Source organism: Epinephelus moara, chromosome 10 (genome assembly GCF_006386435.1).
Source record: "Epinephelus moara isolate mb chromosome 10, YSFRI_EMoa_1.0, whole genome shotgun sequence".
In the NCBI taxonomy this organism is placed as follows: Eukaryota; Metazoa; Chordata; class Actinopteri; order Perciformes; family Serranidae; genus Epinephelus; species Epinephelus moara.
This window is the reverse complement of record NC_065515.1, coordinates 32,987,916-33,007,443: the sequence shown is the minus strand read 5'-3', so window position 1 is coordinate 33,007,443 and position 19,528 is coordinate 32,987,916. Positions and strand designations below refer to the sequence as shown.

At 39.5% G+C, this 19,528-nt stretch overlaps 1 protein-coding gene across 1 annotated transcript; it reads right to left on the bottom strand.

Moving 5' to 3' along the window:
- Window positions 1-495: 495 nt before the first annotated feature.
- On the bottom strand, window positions 496-18,640 carry comp (cartilage oligomeric matrix protein). The gene is made up of 19 exons (XM_050054473.1): window positions 18,471-18,640; window positions 12,950-13,023; window positions 12,698-12,749; window positions 12,152-12,300; window positions 11,558-11,695; window positions 10,129-10,206; window positions 8,942-9,094; window positions 8,198-8,302; window positions 7,793-7,900; window positions 7,545-7,704; window positions 5,959-6,077; window positions 5,804-5,856; window positions 5,498-5,691; window positions 5,233-5,411; window positions 5,089-5,137; window positions 4,445-4,641; window positions 3,540-3,712; window positions 2,790-2,929; window positions 496-2,436 (listed from the first exon to the last, which is right to left on the bottom strand). The coding sequence occupies exons 1-19, from the start codon at window positions 18,535-18,537 to the stop codon at window positions 2,378-2,380; spliced, it is 2,247 nt and encodes a 748-aa protein (XP_049910430.1). The 5' UTR covers window positions 18,538-18,640; the 3' UTR covers window positions 496-2,377.
- Between the last annotated feature and the right edge of the window lie 888 nt (window positions 18,641-19,528).

Genomic DNA, 19,528 nt, shown 5'->3' with positions numbered 1-19,528 from the left:
ACACGGTTTAAGTTCCACTTAAAGCTTATAGTGAGAATAGCATAATATCACTGTTGTCCTGTAAGTCGTAGTAAAAAAGATCTGTAGTTATTTATTTGTTGCCATGTGATTCTCCTTATGTGACCATTTGTTTATAAGATGAAAGAAAAATGTCAATTAAATTGAATGTGGAAGACAGATTTTTCTCTGCACATAGTCTTGATTTGCAGAATATGCCGATTAAAAAAAAAAAAAACCTGTCCGATGTCATTTTACAACATCGCAGCGTGTTTGCTGTGGACATGCATGGTGTTTCAATCCTGTTGTATATTGTCTTTGCTATCGTTTCTATTTTGTAATCTGTATTTCCAAATGCAAAATTTAAAAGATTATTTTGGATATGTGCATGCTTGTGAAATGTTCAGAATGTTGATTTCCACTAAAAGCTGTTGAGTTTGAAAAAAAAGTCACGTCTGTTACTTAAAATCTAATGTTTTATTTTATTTTGTTTATTTATTTTTTTTGCAGTATAGCTATTACCGTAAAACTTCAATTAATAGCCTGGGCTATTATTTGGGACAGGCCTTTAATTCCTTTCACACAAAACTGTTGCTCAGTAAAGATCAGGAAATACAATCAAACTGTGTATTTAAACCAGTATGAATATTACTTGTATACAAATTAGGCTGTCTGTTATGAATTATTTATTTTAGTATAATGGACATATCATGTGACAGCTTCAGAAGTTGGGATTCACCATCTTTTTTTTCAACTCTCTTGTTTACCGTGGCAGTAAATCTGGCGCTCATGGTTTCAGCAAAATGAACTGAATGATTAAATTATCTAGAATCTAACGGAGCTAACAATATGTAGTATCTCCATACTGACAAAATTTTAAACATTTATATTTGTGTATGTATGTGCGATCTAAACAGCTAACTAACATTAGCTCAAGTGGGATGTCAACAACCTGGTTTTATACATCCAAAGAAAAAAAATGAACTGTTTGACAACCAGACCAGGCCTCTAATTGTGACAGGCCTTTATTTGTCAAAATGTGTAGCTACACCTATCAGCCAAAACATTAAAACCACTGCCAGGTGAAGTGAATAACATTGATCATCTTGATACAATGCATTGTTCTGCGGTGGAAACCTTTGGTCCTGGCATTCATGTGGATGTCAGTTGACATGCTCCACCCATTCCAACACCGTTGCAGGTTGCATCAGGGGTACCTACCTCAGAGGTACCACCTGTTCTCTGATCGAGCATTCGTGGGACATGCTGGAACCTCATAGATACCCCTGATCCACAGTGGGGCCTTCTTGGATTGGACTTTACTCTGACCTGTAGAGGCATGGACACAGGACCTCTGGGGTTTTCCTGTGTAGTCTGGCACCGGGCACTGATGGCGGCTCCTTTTGGTCCTGTGAAGTGTGGTACTGCACGTCCCACAGATGCTCGATCAGATTAGGATCTGGGGAATCTGGAAGCGGGGTCACACCTTAAGCTGTTTGTCACATTCCCTCGGGCCATTCCTGAGCAGATTTTGCGGTGTATAATGGCACGCTGTTCTGCTGGGGGGGCCACTGCCATCAGGGAGGTGAGCTGTGTGCCATGAAGGTGTGTACTTGGTCTACTATAGGATTTGGTCGGGTGGAGTGTGTCAGGTGGCTGGTTTCCCAGCAGAACATTGCATCGTAACAACATGATTAATATTATGTACTTCATCTGTCAGTAGTTTTGATGTTTTGACTGATCAGTGTGTACCAGGCTACTAAAAGGGACTGGGCGTTTAACTGGGACTAGGGTTTTATTGAAGTTCTAGGGTATAATATGACAGAGCTTCACCATTAATACGATTTATGCTTTTCTAGATGTTATAAGATGCTTTACATTATAAAAATAGATCGTTTTCAACCTAATTTGCTTCATCAACGATTAAGTTTAGAAGATTACTATTTTGCACTTAATGCATTTGACATGTTTGCAATTTGAATAACCTCTTAAAATAAACATTTCCCATTGCTGATAAATCTCCACAATCTGCTGTGCAGCCACAGTAAACGGTTACAGTTGAAATTCATCCAGATACTGCACATGATTTACCAAAATCACAGTAGACAATATTTTGTCACACAATTATTTATGGTTTGACAACAGCTAAACAATTCAAACAATTTGTACAGGTCATGTTATATTTCTGCTCCCCTCTGAAGAGTCTCTACGCCTGTGGAGTTTTCTCTTCTGTCAGGAGTTTAAAACAGTCGATCAGTTTTTACTTTAAAACACGTTTGGTGGACTTTTTTTTAATGTTTGCAACGTAATGATTTTATTTCTGATCCCAGTTGTGCTTTGCAAAGTGTTTCCCAGAATTCCCTGGGCCCGTCTGTCATCATCAGGCCACCAGCTGGACCTGCTGGGCTCTGTAGGTGTCAAAGTCCTCAGGAAGAGTGTCTGCGGAGAGGAACAGCATGAGGTGAAATCACTGTTTGGTTTACAGTTTGAGCAGCCAGAGGAAAAATACTCAACATGATGCAGGAGAACTAATTTCGTGGCTGCAGTCAGATCTCTATTTTGGCTGTTTACAGCAAGCTCACACAAGATTTCACACCCAAAGTAATCAAATAGATCAAAACGCTCTTTTGTTTTTGTGAAACACAGGTGAGTAAAATCTACAGGTTTGTTTTCTTCTCCTAACTTAACATCACTGTAAGCTATTTACAACAGAGTGGCCATGGAATAATTTATGGTGTAGTTCATTGAATTGGAAAAAAAAAAAAAGTTAATGCTTCGTTAAGATCCCTCACCGTTGCAGCGGTAACGCAGGTTGGCCCAGATGATGTTCTCCTGGGAGAAGCAGAAGACTCCCAGTCGACCTCCTCTCATGGTGGCATCTATGATGACGCCTGTGTCCGCCACCATCTGAGTACCCTCGTAGAAACGAACTCTGCACACCGACAGAGAGCAGGTGACGTCACACAGCAACAGATGGATTCATAATTCCAAGATGTGTTTGTAAAGACAATTTAGAAGCAGCAGGAAGGTTTATTTTTTCACAGTTTCTCGCACCTCTCAGTCTTGGGCTGAAAATGTGAGGAACCAAACTGAATGCAAAGACATGAAACTCATCTCTAAAAGTATTCCTTTAAAGGTTTACTATGCAGGAACTGTCGGTAACTGCCAGCGAAAGTGAAGGTGAAAGCCAACCCCAGATTCATTCTTGCTTGCAATATATGCATGCTATATCCGCTGTGTTCATGATTGATGAGTGGTTTTCTTAGCTTCGTCCTGAATGCATTCTGCCTACAACCTGGCACCTGGTCGCTACCTTTTTAGAAAGTTCCAACCTCACCTTCGTGCTGTGCTCAGGAACATCCCGGCAAAATAAGAGCATATTAAAAAGAAAATAAAGTCCAGCCAGAGTCTCTGCAGATAAATATTTTTCCACACACCTTTTGTTGATCATAAGTGATGATTGAGAGGGATTACTTTTGTATGAGTCTACATATTGTGTTTTCAGAAATTCCTGCATAGCATTCCTTAAACTCAGTCAGTACCTGATGTAGCCGTCGGCGGGTCGGTGTTGGAGGAACCAGCGGTAAGAAGTTTTGTCCTTCCAGCCAACGTTGCGAGCATCTTTCCACAGGAGTTTGACCTGGTCGCTTGTGTCGCCGGTGTGCCACAGGGCGTTCCTCAGGTTTTCACCTGGACCCGTGTCCGACTTGACGGCCTTTTTAAAAATCACAAATGACAAGCAGTCTGAGCCTCTGAACTAATCTCTCATGTCCTCAGTGGCAACTCTTTGTGCTATAAAACTACTGTAATGCTGTATGAAGAACTGAATATTGTCACCGTTAAACACAGTTGCACTGAGGTAGATTATAAGTGAGTTGTTAGCTAACAGGCGCCACTGATGTTTAACCCAAACAGAGGAATTATGTCTTCCTGTACAGCAAATAATGGTACTCAGCATTTATAACCTGTAATTAAAAGATTTATTAATGTTTGATAAATAATGTTATAATGCTATCAGTTGGAGTTTATAGGTTGTGAGAAAACTTCTCTATTTAGCTCTTTAATTCATGTAAGACTCCCCTCTGGACTTTTAACCACTTAACTTCTGGACAAAATCAATTTAGAAACAGCTTATTAACATTTACAGCTGCAGACTTGACAGGTTATTGTGAGAATCCTTTGTTACTGATTGATTAACAGTTATAGCTGCAGGTGACTAACTTTTGCAGCACTTCTCCAGAAGGTAGCCGTCTTTTAGAGGGGAGGATTTTCCACAACCTGGCAACCCCAAAAGTTGTTCTTAGTAATGGCTTACAACTTATCTATAATCAGATCATTAATTACTAATTTATTAGTCATAATTAAGCCCTAACAGCTTATTTAAAAATGACGATTTATCAGGAAGTAGCTCAGGTATTTCTTTCTCTGTGTCCGAACAGTAGGCTACCTTCAGCTGGATGCCTGGTTCTGCCACAGCTCTGAACGGGTTCGCCTGCCAATAGATCTGTTCCACCTGCTTCCACATCACCACGTAGAAACTGGAGCTGTCCTGGTATCCGAATATAAATCCCGCGTAGTCGTCGTCTGTGACCGTGTTTACATGAAACGTCCCTTCAAAATCCACGCCGCTGAAAGCTGTGTAGCCTGGTGGAGACATTGTAAATAGACATTTTCAGGAATACACATTTGCTTTGTTAATGAACGTTAGATGAAAAGATCAATACCAGCATCGTATCGTTTGATGTTTACAGCAGCTGGTTAGCTTAGCTTAGCATAAAGCCTGGAAACAGCTAGCGAACATGTTCATTTTCAGAACTGGAGGTGCTTTTTGGCAGATTGTGTCACCTGCTGACGACCTGCAGTTGGTTAAAACATTGCTTATACAATGAAAGGGAGCTGTGATCCAAGTACTCTTTGGATTGCAACTTAAGTTTCTCTGTATCCCGTACATGTCCCACTGAGGGTTTATGGGTGTGCACATGACTACTCCAACTAAGTGGTATCGATCATCTCGTATAACTCTTGGCAAAAGGTGCCGATTCCTCCTAAATCTCGACCTATTCCTTCAAAGAACAAATATAATGATCTTACCAACAGCCAGTCCAGGATCACTGTTCATAGTCTGGACAATCTCTCTTCCCTGCACAAACAGACGAGTAGATGTAAGTGAAATCCAAAGATGTTCAGCATTTTGGGACACACACACAAAAAAAAAAACAGGACCAAAAACCTGACCTGGTTCAGCACCACCCAGTTGGGGTCGATCTGTGCGTCTCCCTCTGGATCTAAAACAACAGTCTGGTACTCCCTGAAGTCGGTGAGGGTGACCTCTGCATTTTCTGGGCAAACGTCGATGGTGTCGATAATGGTGTCATTGTCGAAATCCTTTTCGCAGATGTTACCAACACCGTCACCTGAGAAGATAATTCTAATGACCATCTTAAGAGAAAACCTTCTCTTTATTTGTTATTTACTTGACATAGCTGGAGGCATTACACACCATTAGAGTCCTCTTGCAGAGGGTTGGGGATCAGACGGCAGTTATCTGGACCAGGTGGCAGCAGGTCTGGGATGCCGTCATTGTCGTCGTCATCATCACACTCGTCTCCCAAGCCATCCTTGTCGGTGTCTAGTTGAGAGCTGTTGATGACGGCTGGACAGTTGTCCCGTGAGTCTTGGTGACCGTCTCCATCACTGGACAAGAGAGATTTTTACTGGCACATTCAGATTTTGGTCTGTAGGACACTCCTCACAGAGATAATTCAAAATAGATATATGTGATGTGATTGATGATGTCACACAGTACCTGTCCTTGTTGGTGTCACAAGGGTCTCCAATCAAGTCGTTATCTACATCAGTCTGAGAAAGATTAAATGAGTTATTGTGGCATTAAACTGATAAAAGTCAAAACAAAATGTCAAGCTTTTTGTGCAGATGTCATTGTAAGTGGCATTGTTAAACCTGCTCAGGGTTTGGAACATAAGGGCAGCTGTCACAGGCGTCTCCCACGTTGTCTCCATCACGATCTTTCTGGTCAGGGTTGGGAACCCTTTTGCAGTTATCCAGGTGATTTAGGATTCCTGGAATTAAAGTGGAAACCAGTGAATGTTGAAGTAACTTATATTATGCCCCTAGTAACTCTGGTAAAGCTCAGTTTTTGGGGGGTGTATAACCTTAATTTAGCTGTATGTATTTCATGTGTCAAAGAACTTTACAATCATAACTTGCATTACAGGCTTGTCCTATGTTTGTGTTGGCATATGGTACGACGAATGAAAATTTGCAGCTTTGAATCTACTGTTCATTATGGAAGCCCATTTCTGCCAGTGGGATGAAGAATAAAAAAGATCCTGTAAGCTGCTAAAATGAGAAACTTTCTCAAAATAGTGACCTGGTATATCAAAACAGTCCTTTAGTTCTTCAAATTAATGAGTTAGTATCTCAAAAAATGACTGGTGTCTTAAAATAATGACTTAAGTATCTCAATAAAGTGACTTAATATCTCAAAACAGTGACATAGTTTCTCAAAATAATGACTTTGTGTCTCACAAAATGACTTAGTATCTCAAAATGATGACTTGGTATATTAAAATAACGTTTGTATCCCAATAAATTACTTAAGTACTTCAAAACAGTTTCTCAAAATCATCACTTAGTATCTCAAAAAATGACTCAGTATCTAAAAGTTACTAAAGTATTTCCAAATTGTCTCATTTCAAAATGGTGACTTATTAACTCAAATTAGTTACTTAAGTATCTCAGAACAATGGCTTAGTATTTCAAAATAGTGGCTTGGTGTCTAATGACTTTTTTATCTCAAGAAATTACTGAAGTATCTCAAAACAGTGACATCATTTTTGAAATGAAGGACTAAGTATCTTAAAATAATGTCTCAGTGTCTCAAAATTTTGACTCTAGTAACTCAAAAAATAACTTAGTATCTCAAAATAGTGACTTGGTGTCTCAAAGAAGTTACTTAAAATCTCAAAACAGTGATATACTTTCTCAGAAAAAAATGACTTAGTATTTTAAAATGACTTAAATACCTCAAATTAGTTACGTAGTATCTGTAGAGTGACTTAGTTTCTCAAAAAATGACTTACCGTCTCATGTATCTCAAAAAGTGACAGTATTTCAAAATAATGACTTATGGCGACTTAAGTGTCTCCAAATAATGACTTAGTGTCTAAAATAATGACATAGTATCTTTAAATAATGGCTTACTATCTCAAAATAGTGACTAAGTATTCTAAAACAGTGACTTAGTATCTTAAAAATAATTAGAAATCTAATTAAAATAATGAGTTAATATCTCAAAATAATGAGATACTTTCTCAAAATGACTCACTTGAAATCTTTAAATAATCTAAAATATTACTAACTCATTATTTTGATAAAGTTTCTCATTATAATGACTTACAGGATCTTTTTTCATCTCATCGGTAGAAATGGGCTTCCATAGTTTAATCATTCTAAACATAAATGCTTAACATATAAAGCAATCTGTACTGATGTGACAGTGTGTAACAAATATGTAGAACACCAACCATCCCCATCAATGTCTTCATCACACTCATCACCGAATTTGTCCACATCTGTGTCTTTTTGGTCGTTGTTTTTGACGGCGCGGCAGTTGTCACAGGCGTCGCCAAAGTCGTCCTCATCAATGTTCCTCTGGTCCACGTTAGGCACCAACACGCAGTTATCCTGTAACACAGATGTACGCAGGCTTGTCATTTATTCTCATGTGTTTTAAATCATTTTCATCCTCTCAGTGTGTGTGTTATGCATGAACCTGCATGTTGGGAATCCCATCCCCATCTGCATCGTCATCACAGGCGTCTCCCATTCCGTCGCCGTCAGCATCTTCTTGACCAGAGTTGGGAACAGTGAGACAATTATCCTGAAAAGAATAAACACATAGTATCAAAGTGGACTGAAATTAGATGCTTTAAAGTTAATAATAGTGTTTCCAGTGTCATGGATCAGTGTCTCCCACCATGGAGAACATGCCATAACCTCACATACTAGACAAAGGTACAAGTTCTCACCAGGTCTCACAACAATCTATATATATTACCACATCTACAAATGACCTGCAAATATTCTGTTCTTTGCAGATGACTGAATTGTGATCATTTATGTTGTTTTTGTGTCACTGATCTTTAAAGACTTCTCACAGAGACTCTTGGAGGCTCACCTTGTTACAGTTCCTCTCAGGACAGGCCAGTTTCTCATCAGGGAAACCATCAATGTCAATGTCCGGCCCGCAGAGGTAGCCATTGCCAGCCCACCCGACTCCGCACTGTGAGAATGGATAATGTTTTATGTACTGTACAGCATGTTGTGTACTGCATATAGCACCAGATGACCCTAAGTGATCAAACAGACCTTTGGATGCACAAAATCTGGCACAAGTACTGAAAGTTATATGTTTCAAAGAGCTGGGTCAAATCTGTTTAGCAGCTTTGTACAAATTGTGCTTATGCTATATTTAAAGCTCTTCCTGACTGTCTCCTTTTGAGGAACTTAGAAATATGTGGGCAGTAAAAGAGGTAGACTTTACTAGATTTTACACAAGTAGTGGATAGTTAAGAGGGAGTGGGACCAAAGTGCCGTGATAAATATTCCTATTTTTTTCACATTATGTATTATGATAGAGAATAAAGTTTAAAAGCCAATTTGCTGAAGTTTTTATGTGACAGTACGCACATCACAAAGTGGGGCCATAATGCGTAAAAACAAACCATCACAACTTCCCATTAAAGAGAGATTTACTCAGCACAGAGATACTAAAGAATCAAAACTTACATAAGTGGATAATGACGATTGTCAAACGGTTAAGTCACTCACTCTTACTTGAGGCTGCCACCATGTGAATCTGCCATTTTTCCTCTGACAGATATGAACTCAGAACAAGAAGGAGAAACTTTGATTTATTCACCTGACACTCGATGACACCGTCTCGATGGACAGTGCACCCAGCGCTAGGGTGGCAGGGGTTGGGTTGGCCATTCCCACAGGCTCTCTCTGGCTTACAGCCTTGCCGCTGATCCCCAATGTAGCCCGTCTTACAGGGACCACACCTGAATGAGCCCTGATGACGGACAGAGGAAACAGACCTATTATATCAGTGGTAACAGCGAGCATCAGTCTACGTTACCAATTTGGCATTGTTGTGATAGAACTTCCAAAGACTGCAGAAACTTTGCACCATATTGGACTTTACTCGAGTCACTTACTGACTCTGAAGTGTCACAGAATACAGTGACTCATTTTACATTTAAGCTTCAACTTTAATGTTCAGTATAAAAAGCTTATAACAAAAAGATGGAGGCGTAACAAAAAAAGGCATTTGTGGTTCAAGCGAGGGGTTGCAGCGATATACCGGTAGCATAATATATAAGCTGACAGTTATCATACCATGTCCATTTGCTTATCTACGATATTGAAAAAAATGCAACTCAACACTGAATCTCCCCTTTATTTTAGTTATTTTCAACACACATACTTCCATTAACAAAATGGTTTTAAGGTTTATAAAACATTTATTCAACCAACAATAACATTCTATTTTCATGAAACTGATATTAATATAAATTCTGTAATACCGTAATACCACGAAACCGCAATATTTTCTGAGATGATCATCGTACCATGAACACCTCAAACCGTTGCAACCCTACTTGCAATATTTTGCCTTAAAATTGATTGATGAATTTGACACTGATTGTGCAAGACTTTATTTTACCCATTGCACAGTGTGACATGCAATTAACCTGCAAGTTACCTGTAAAGCTTAAAGGAGCCATAAAAACACTGTGGTCAGAAGTGACAATGGTAAATGCTAAAATGTGGTATAACAGTAGCAAAGTACAGAAGAGTCATAGGATCAGTACTGTCAGTTATTCAGAAATACAGTTATATAAATATAAATTTTGCTAGTATTAGCCACCATAAGATTCTGGTCATACCAGACAAAGGAAAGCTGCAGTAACAAGTGGTAATGGTGCATTTATCTGCTTATGAACGCAACAAGAGGACTATTGTGTTATTTCTTCTTTTAAAAGTTACACAGTCTCTCATTGTGTCTTTGTTGATTTATTGTCATTTCATAGTGTGAATACTCACAGGGGTGTTCATACAGATGGAGTTCTCCACACAGCCTCCGTTGTTGAGGCCTTCACACTCATTGATATCTCTGCACACCTGGACAGGAAAAAACAGACAGAAAAAAATTCCAGTAACTGCAGTAAGCTTCCACATCAAGGCTGGAATAAGAGGCAGGGATAAGAAATGAGGTGCAGCAGAGTGAAAACAGCTCTGTGTCGAGGACGAAGGTGGTGCTGAAACAGACCAGTGCACCCTGTGTGACACACTGTATGTACAGGAGAGAGTGAGGAGGTGTTGATGATGAAGTTAGAAAGGCGCTGCTGAGAAGCAAAGACAAACATGTGGAGGTGCAGAGGGAAGAGTTTCTCCTTCCGAAAGTTTTAACAAAAAATATAACAATATATAAAATAATAGTATGTAAATTATGTAATATGTAAATTATGTAAATGGGGCGGCAGTAATAATAGTATGTAAATTATGTAATATGTAAATTATGTAAATGGGGCGGCAGTAGCTCAGTCCATAGGGACTTGGGTTGGGAACCGGAGGGTCGCCTGTTCAAGTCCCCGTCCGGACCAAAAATGTGGAGCGTGGATTGGTAGCTGGAGAGGTGCCAGTTCACCTCCTGGGCACTGCCGAGGTGCCCCTGAGCAAGGCACCGAACCCCCCAACTGCTCGGAGCGCCTGTCATGGGCAGCCCACTCTGACATCTCTCCATTTAGTGCATGTATAGGTCCAGTTTGTGCATGTGTGTGTTCGGACCTGTGTGTAATTGACAACAGAGTGTAAAATTGAATTTCCCCTTGGGGATTATTAAAGTATATAAAATTTAAAAAAAAAAAAATTAATTCAGCATCTTGATACTTTATACTTTGATTAGTTTTTTAACATTTAATTACACATTGCATAGCAAGCACTGTAGGTAACTGAACATTAAGTAATCTATATTAATCTTCAGGGTAAATCAATTGATCTTGGATGGCGCTAAAATATCAATATAATAATGTTGTTACTGTTATTAAAATGTGTTATACAATATTAGTAATAGCCATGGACGCACCATCAGGAGGGGCAAACCAAAAATATGTGAGAAAAGGGGCCAGTGAAAGCCTCTTATATTGACACATTTTGCAATGACAACGATTTTTGCCTCACACACTCACACACTGATGGAACAGCCATCTGGAGCAATTTGGGGTTTGGTATCTTGCCCAAGGATACTTCTACATGCGGACTGGAGGAGCTGGGGATTAAACCGCCAGTCTTCTGATTAGTGGATTACCCGCTCTACCTCAGAGTTATGGCTGGCCAGTATATGTGTTCCAAAGTACATCAGAAGCCTTTTGTTTTCTTCTTTTGTTGTAGTATTGATACTAACGGAGGTACTACTTTAGAGGAGCTAATCAGCGCACGTTTCTATGTGTGTATATTTACAGATGATGCTGACCTGTTTGTTGGCAGCAGCATAGGCGAGGCCGACGCCTTGGACCTGGGGGCCGGTGTATCCAGCAGGACAGGCACCGCAGCGGAAACCAGGGGAGGTGTTAATGCAGCGCACTCCCATATGACACGGCATCACAGTACACTGCGGACAAAAAAGACAGAAACACAAACAAGACGCTCATCAAGAATCCAAATCTGAGTTTTGTCAGATGTTTACATTCAAATGTGTTTTGAGGTTTAGGTCAATATGACAGGGCCGTTCATGAGAATCTAATGATATTAAAGATTCACACAGGTGTTTTCACTTATTCAGGCTGATTAGACCGCAGGTTCAAGCTATGCTGGTAATTATGTGAGGTCACTAAGCAGGTGCAACAAACCTAGGAGTCTAATCAGGCTTGAAGTGATAACCCCTGTGTAGGTGGACCATTATAGCTATATTTTAATTTAAAACATTAAAAGCAGATGCCAGAGAAGAGCTGAAGAGAGAGAAGCAAACACTTTTTAAAAATCCCTCAACCTGAAAACAAATAATTTTACCATCATATCAACATATCATATTATGTTGTGATCTACTGTATCGTATATCTCTGCGTACCTCATCCACATCAGTACAGTGGGTACCGTTACCCTCCATGCCCTCTGGACAGGGTCCGCACTTTATTCCCTGAGGCGTATCCTTACACTTCACCCCTGGGTGGCAGGGGTTGGGCACACAGGAGGGACGAGGCTGCATTCCTCCCATCCCTGAAAAGAGAGAAGGTTTGTATCATCTAATCCACTTTGTTCTGATGGATTCTGTAGTATAACAGCTTTGTATGATGATATAAATATCTCATTAACATATAGAAATATTGTTTAATTGTGTCTCTGTATTATTCTTTTATACGGATTTCCTATGCAGGTCTGAAAGTCTGAAAGTTCTTCAAATTTTCAGCAACAATTCAAAACACTGTTGAAAAGGTAAGAACAATAGCTGTCATTATTAATATAAAATCACCTGTTTAACAACCAAAACTTAAAATTCAGTTGTAAAATGTAGCTGTTAGGAAAACACTGAATCTTAAAATAGGAATGTTTGTATTGTGTACACAATCGTTAAGTAAAGTACTCATAAGAGTTTTTGTCTAGTTGGTCAACTCACCACAGGCTTCACACTCCATCACTGTGTTCTTCAGGAATACTATCTCTTTAATCTGGAAGATACAATCAAATGTTTGTGTGAAGCATGGAGCCCATCAAGCTGAATCTAATCAACCGTCCAGTTTTACTTAATGGGCGGCTGCTTGCAGCTTACTAGCAGCCCTTACTGTGTGAACACAGACACTTACACTAGATGTGGATCATCAGCATTATGAACAGATACATATTGACTTAATTCTTGCTGTGTGTTTACCTGCTGTTTCAAAAGCTCTTTAATCTCAGCCAGTGCGAGGTTTGTCATTTTAATCTGACTGATAATTTCTCCATCTGAAAATAAAAATAAAATCATTACTCCCATTTCAAGAGATGCATAACGCAACTGCAGCTATTATAACCAGCTGACTTACCCAGCTAATGAATCAGTCCACACAGTGTTTTAACCACAGACTCTGAGACAGTTTAAAATTTTAAAACCCATTACATTACGTCAGTCGTACTTTTATTTTTCTTTGCCATTCAAAATTCTATGGTTATTCTACATACACAAAACTTTTTAGTTAAATCAATAATTTCCTGTTTTCTTTTGTAGTTTTTGTCATATACAGATATGTAATGATGAACGCTGGTTAATATGTATATTGATGTTGTCCGATATCAGGTCTCTGTTTAATCATGTAAAGAGACGATATGATTTACAGCAGCTAGTTTAGGAGTAAAATCTCTCAGGACTGACAAGCTGGGCACATCTGCAAGTGGATATAAGGTGAATATAAAGAGGGCAGTAAGACACACTGTTGGTGAAATATATGTGTGTGTGTATGTATATATATGTATATGTATATATATATATATATATATATATATATATATACACCTAAAACTCTGTGTCTGTGTGCTTCATGACTAGTAACTAGGGCACAGTATGGCCCATCATAATGAGTACATTTAATATCATGAAACTACTTTTGATACTTAACTACAGTAAATAGCAAATACTTTAAGACTTTAACTTAAGTAATATTCTAATAGGTGATAAGTATTTCAAATGAAGATTAAATTAAAAGAAGCAATTCAGACCCCTTGTGTGTGGTGCATCTGCTTATTTACTATCATTCTAATAGGTGACTTAAACTTCTGCCAAAGTCATTCTCTGGTAAGACATTTGCACTTTTACTCAAGTGTGGTTTTCAGAGTCCATCAACTACCAACAATAGAGGACATACAGTATTTATTTCCATACTTTGGTTTTCCACTGTCTGTCATTTCCATTACTGGGGATAGCAACTGCAACAAACTTACAGTGATATTCTTTGGTAACTGGGGATGGCTACCAATAGCTACCAGGAAACAGTGCTAGCAATGATTGACTCATGTCCTGTTCTGTAAATCAAGTCTTAATTTTCCCAGGTGATCGAACCCCGGTGGCAGACAGATTGTATAGTGAAAGTGAGGCTTACTGGGAACCAATCTAAACGCTGATGGTGTCATTATTCCATAGCCATTACACTGTACATTCAGCATTACCTCATAATGATAGGTTGAAGCAAAAAAATGCAGGCTATTGGTCCTAAATTGTGAATTAATATGGTCAATATTACATGTGTAAGAGACAGAGGCATATCATAGGATAATATCATATCAAAATTGTGCAGACTCTGATGTGTGTGCAGATGCATGCCTGCAAAGATAACACATCAAACGATCAAACGGCAAAACAGACTAAAATAGTGTTCACACATCACCTCATCAGTCTCCCTGTTGGCTGAACATTTGAGACCAGAGGCTCACTCAGCAAATATGGACATGTGTGTGTGGGGGGGAACTACACATGTCCTCCTGTAAGACATGATCCACTGCCTGTCGAATACCAGAGTCTACTGTAATACCTGACGTTCCTCAGCCACCGCAGGCCCGGTTTGTATCCACCTCCCACGCATTCACTGGAGTCAGAGATGTTTTGATGGCAGCTGCAGAATTGATTTTCCAGATATGGAATGATACAAGATTTTCTGGAAGAGACATTTTTGTGTGCTACCAGGAACTAAACTCTGCGGGTGACTCTGTGTTTCTACAGTGGAACAGAGTAAGTTTTGATCTGGATTTTTGACGCAGATTGTCTTCTTTCAAACATCTATCAAATGTCCAACGACACAAAAATGCTATAAAGACTGTCTATGAAACAAGACTATGTAATGTTTGAAAGAAGAAATAAAACATTCCTCCTGAATGATAAAATACACTCAGAGGTTTTGCTACTACAGCCTCACCTGGTCAGGTATGACCTCTGGGTTATGGAGGCTCATGTTTGCTAACTAAATTGTTGTGTAGCTGATATTACCAAGTTGAGTCAGTTAGTCTTCTCTAATTCAAAGTTTTATTCTAAATGTATAACAAGCCACTGATGAAAGAGAATCTTGGAAAATGAGGAGGAATTCAGCGTCGCTGTGTTCAAAGACAATCCCCAGTGCACTATCCTCCACACGTCCTCCATTTATTTCAGTGTGCGAAATCTGAGTGTGTAACTTTATCCACTTGAGAGCGGCCTCAAAGATTCCCACAGTGGAATAAAAAAGGTAGTGCAAGGACACTACTTTCTGCTACCAATGTCTCATATTTAACAGATGTGAAAATGAGCATTGTGCAACTCTACAACTGTAAGATAACACATGATGATGATGATGATGATGATGATGATGATTCATGATTCAAGTGTCTGAAATGTCCAGTTATTGCTCACTAAAGAGGAAACTGAGTGTGTGTGTATACAGAGTAGCAACTGAACAAGGAAGTGGTTTATCAGACACTATCTTGTAACTCCAGCTTGTGACAATTACACTATCTAACTTTTTTTTTTTTTTTAAATGACCTAAAGCATGGGTGTCAAACATATGGCCCAGGGGCCAGATTCGGCCCACCAAAGGGTCCAATCAGGCCCACTGGATGACTTTGCACACCTGATGTGAATCTAATGAATGATGAATCTGTGTCAGACTTTTATCTTAAAACAATATAAGTGGGACCCTGCTGCTGAGGCACTGACAAAACTTCAGATTGTAAACAGATTGTTTGTAAGACGGGATGACTTCACCATCTTCTTCAACAGCTTCACTTTAGTGGAAAATGATTTTTAAAAATACACATGTAATGACTGTGAGTAGTAGACTGACTGAATGTGGAAAAAGATGAGACATACTGATGAGTTTACACACTATTTTTTGAGGATATTGCAGGCTGTTCATCATTTGTTTGGTAAATGGTAAATTTATAGGTTATTATCTAATGGTTTAACTGGTCTGGCCCACTTGAGATGAAACTGGGCTGTATGTGGCCCCTGAACTAAAATGAGTTTGACATCCCTGAACTAAAGGCACATTTGCATCAAGAGTAGTTCACCTGACTCTGATTTTCATTTGGGTCTTTTATCCAGTAGAAAATTATTCCATTTGAACTCTAGTGGCATCAAATAGCAACACTGAAAATATTTAAGATATTTTTTTTGGCCACCAGGGGGCAGCACAAACAAGCTGTAAACACATCATTGGCATATTACCACATGGTCTGTACCAACTCCCAAGGAGATTAAAAAAAAGGGGACACTGTCATGTCATTGAAGTGCAATATGTGCGCAACAAAATCTAGTAAGGTTCGATAGTTGTCACACTAACAACACACAAAAATTAAGATATGGGTAAGAATTACAATTGTGCAGACCATGAGCAAATGTTTTCTGTATTAAAAAGTTCTATTTTATATCGGCCGGGTTGAGCATAACCAAAACGTTCTGTCAAGCAGAGTGCACCAAAGAAGGCTTGAAAGAGCGTACCTAAGAGCACCTGAGCGGACACCATCTCTTTATTTCTAGCGCTGTCTGTCTGACCCTCCAACATCGTAACTCCACTTACATTGCACGTGTCATACCCATAGACTGTGAAAATAATGATTGTGTAGCTACCTTGACCGACGTTTGTGGACAACTGTTTTGAAGCCTCAAGTTTGGCTTTTCGGCAGTTGCCATCTTTGGTTTTTGGAGCCAGAAGTGACCATATTTGGGCGAGATGCTGGAGCTGTGGAGGAGCGAGGGGTGGAGCTGACTGCAAAGCCGAGTACACTATTGGCAGACTGCCTGTCACTCACAGTGGCCCGCTGTTTAATAAAATGTGAACGGGCGAGTTTGAAAAAAATTCACCAAGACCAAAACCATTTTGTGTGCCTGCCAGGCTGGAAAAATGTTTTTTGTCTGCTAAGTTGGGTATTTTATCATATGGGGTCTATGGGGATTGACTGCCTCCTAGAGTCAGCCTCAAGAACTGCAGTTTATGGCACTTGTGTGTTGGCTTAATTTTTTTATAGCCCTGGTTTGGATGCTTGGTCATACCCCTTAGCTCCTGGGGTCAAAGACAGTGTCCCGACCTTTGTTTAAACAACTCCTGAGGGAACTATCTGTCTCTTTAGCTCCTAAATTTCTCAATATGTTCACCATTTGTTAACTGTGTCTGTCTGCTGGTTGGGGCTGGTTGGGGCTGGCAGGTGGTGTACAGCAGGGTTTTTTTTTTAAACAAAAAAACCTTTATCTCTAAAAACGACGCGATTGGCGAGAGTGAAGTTAAACAGCAGAACAATGAGCTCAAACTCACTGTAAAGCTCCATGCAGTCCAAGCTGCAGATTCAGATGATAAATCTATGCAGGTACATGGGACCCCTTTCACCATCACACTGTTTTCACATTTTCTTTTAATACATTGATTAAGTGCTCTAACTTTTTCACTTCTTTTTTTTTTTTTTTTTTTTTAAGATATTTTTTAGGGTATTTTTTGCCTTTAATCGACAGGACAGTGAAGCGTGAAGGGGGGAGAGAGAGAGGGAGAGACATGCAGCAGAGGGCCACAGGCTGGACTCGAGCCCGGGCTGCTGCGGCAACAGCCTTGTACATGGGGCGCCTGCTCTACCACTAAGCCACCGACGCCCCACTTTTTCACTTCATTTGCAAGGATAAGAAAAAGTCACAGATTCTCTGTTGGACAGATTCATTCAGTTCCTCTCATAGCAGGATGGGATGCTCAGGTGTGGTGAGATCCTAAAGCAACATGTTGCTTGTGTTTACCTAAAGACCCCCCCACACCCCCCACCACTCCTTCCCCCAAAGGAGTCGTACGAGGGCAGAGACCTCCAGAGCATCAAGCAGAGGAAAACGTGGTATTTCCATTAGCAGCAACTCTGTTTACTGAATGGATTCCACAGCAGACAGAAAAGATACTGGAGATAAATCACTTCTCGCTGCTAATAGAAAGGTAAATGAGAGTGTTTTTTACAGCTGAAAGCTCTCAGTGATTGTTTTTCCTCATTGTGTACTCAGAACAGCTTTGCACGGAAATTGAAAACTCCTCTGAGCTTTTCTGAATCCTCCACAAGTCTAATACTTATTTACATTGTGAGATACTGATGAAAAAAGCAGGGACATTAAAATAATAAATCCTAATTTAAGTTTCAAACCTCTGTAACATTATTTTACCATCCAGTCTTTACAATTTGCGCTTGATGTTTCTCTGTTTTTATGAGTTCTCTGCACTGGTTTGGATAATTGTAGTCAGTTTGCATGCATACAGCTGCAATTACAATTTCTCATAGCTCATATAAATTCATGTAAATAGTGCCAGTGTGCAACTCTCACTAATTTATCAATGCTTGCTCCCCAAGGGATCAATTAGATTATTGTTGCTGACCTTCATAGCCCAAAGTAAAACTAATGACCACAAAATACAAGCAGTGTTTCTCACCTCTCTGTCCTGCTGCAGCGTGTCCTCCCATGCAGAGCGCATAGCTCAGCACCAGAAACCACAGCATGGTTTAATCTGTGTTCGCAGATGCTTCTGCTCAGGTACAGCTTCTTCTGTCTCCTCTGCCTTCGGACTCAGTGCTTCTCCTGCAAACCTGGGTCCCAGCAGTCGTTTTTTATAACCCCCCTCTGCCTCCCCTCCCCGGCTCACATCCCCAACCTTTCCCCTGAAACTCTTCCGATTTGGGGGAGAAGTAGTGGGAACAGGGCTTTGATTGCACAACACATTACACCCCCACATATAGTAATACTGATCATGCATCAGAGTGGGGAAACTGTGCATGGGTCCTAAACACCATAAAGACACTATGGTTTGTAGAGGAAATAAGGCTGTCTGAGTTAGAGTGTTTGTTTAGGTCTCTCCTAAAAATGTACTTTATTGGCTAGTATATGCTGATTTTATGGATTTTAATTCTTGGTTATTATCTTGGTTTTAGTTTTAGCCGTTTTCTTGGTGACATTTTGTTTTAAATGTGTTTCATTTTCTTGTAAAGCACTTTAGAACTGTGTTTTGAAAGCTGCTATATGAATAAAGTTTATAATTATTACTTTAATTGTTGGCTGGGTCGTTGGTTGGTGTTCAAATTACAAACCTTCATATCTGACAAAATAGAGTTTCCATTCTTTTAGTCCATTAGTTGTTTTTTGGCCTCCTGGATTGTTGGTTATTTGATCATTTAAAACATGAAACTACAACTTATGGTAGCATTTTGACACTTGATGTCTGATTTTAATGGATTTTCTGTCTGTAAAAGTAAACAAATTTTTTTCGTCTTCATCTTCATATCTCACCTGCAGGAGAATTTATGTGCCACACTGGAAACGATAATGCTTTCTAGACCAGTTCAAGCTGTATTTTTTTAATTAACCACTCATTATTTGCTTTAATATGTTACCAATTATATGATTTATCCATGAACTGTGTAACCATGTGATAAGCTTTGTGTCTGACATGTTGCATTACACACAGCAGTGACACTGAAACAATTTTTACATAAA

What these genes read in the sequence shown, in the direction of transcription:
- comp (XM_050054473.1), bottom strand. Translation starts at nt 18,537, where the DNA reads ATGCTGTGGTTTCTGGTGCTGAGCTATGCGCTCTGCATGGGAGGACAC. An exon ending in AAGAGCTTTTGAAACAGCAG is followed by an intron (nt 12,750 to 12,949) that starts GTAAACACACAG and finishes TGTATCTTCCAG; the next exon opens with ATTAAAGAGATAGTATTCCT. An exon ending in ATGGGATTCCCAACATGCAG is followed by an intron (nt 7,705 to 7,792) that starts GTTCATGCATAA and finishes TCTGTGTTACAG; the next exon opens with GATAACTGCGTGTTGGTGCC.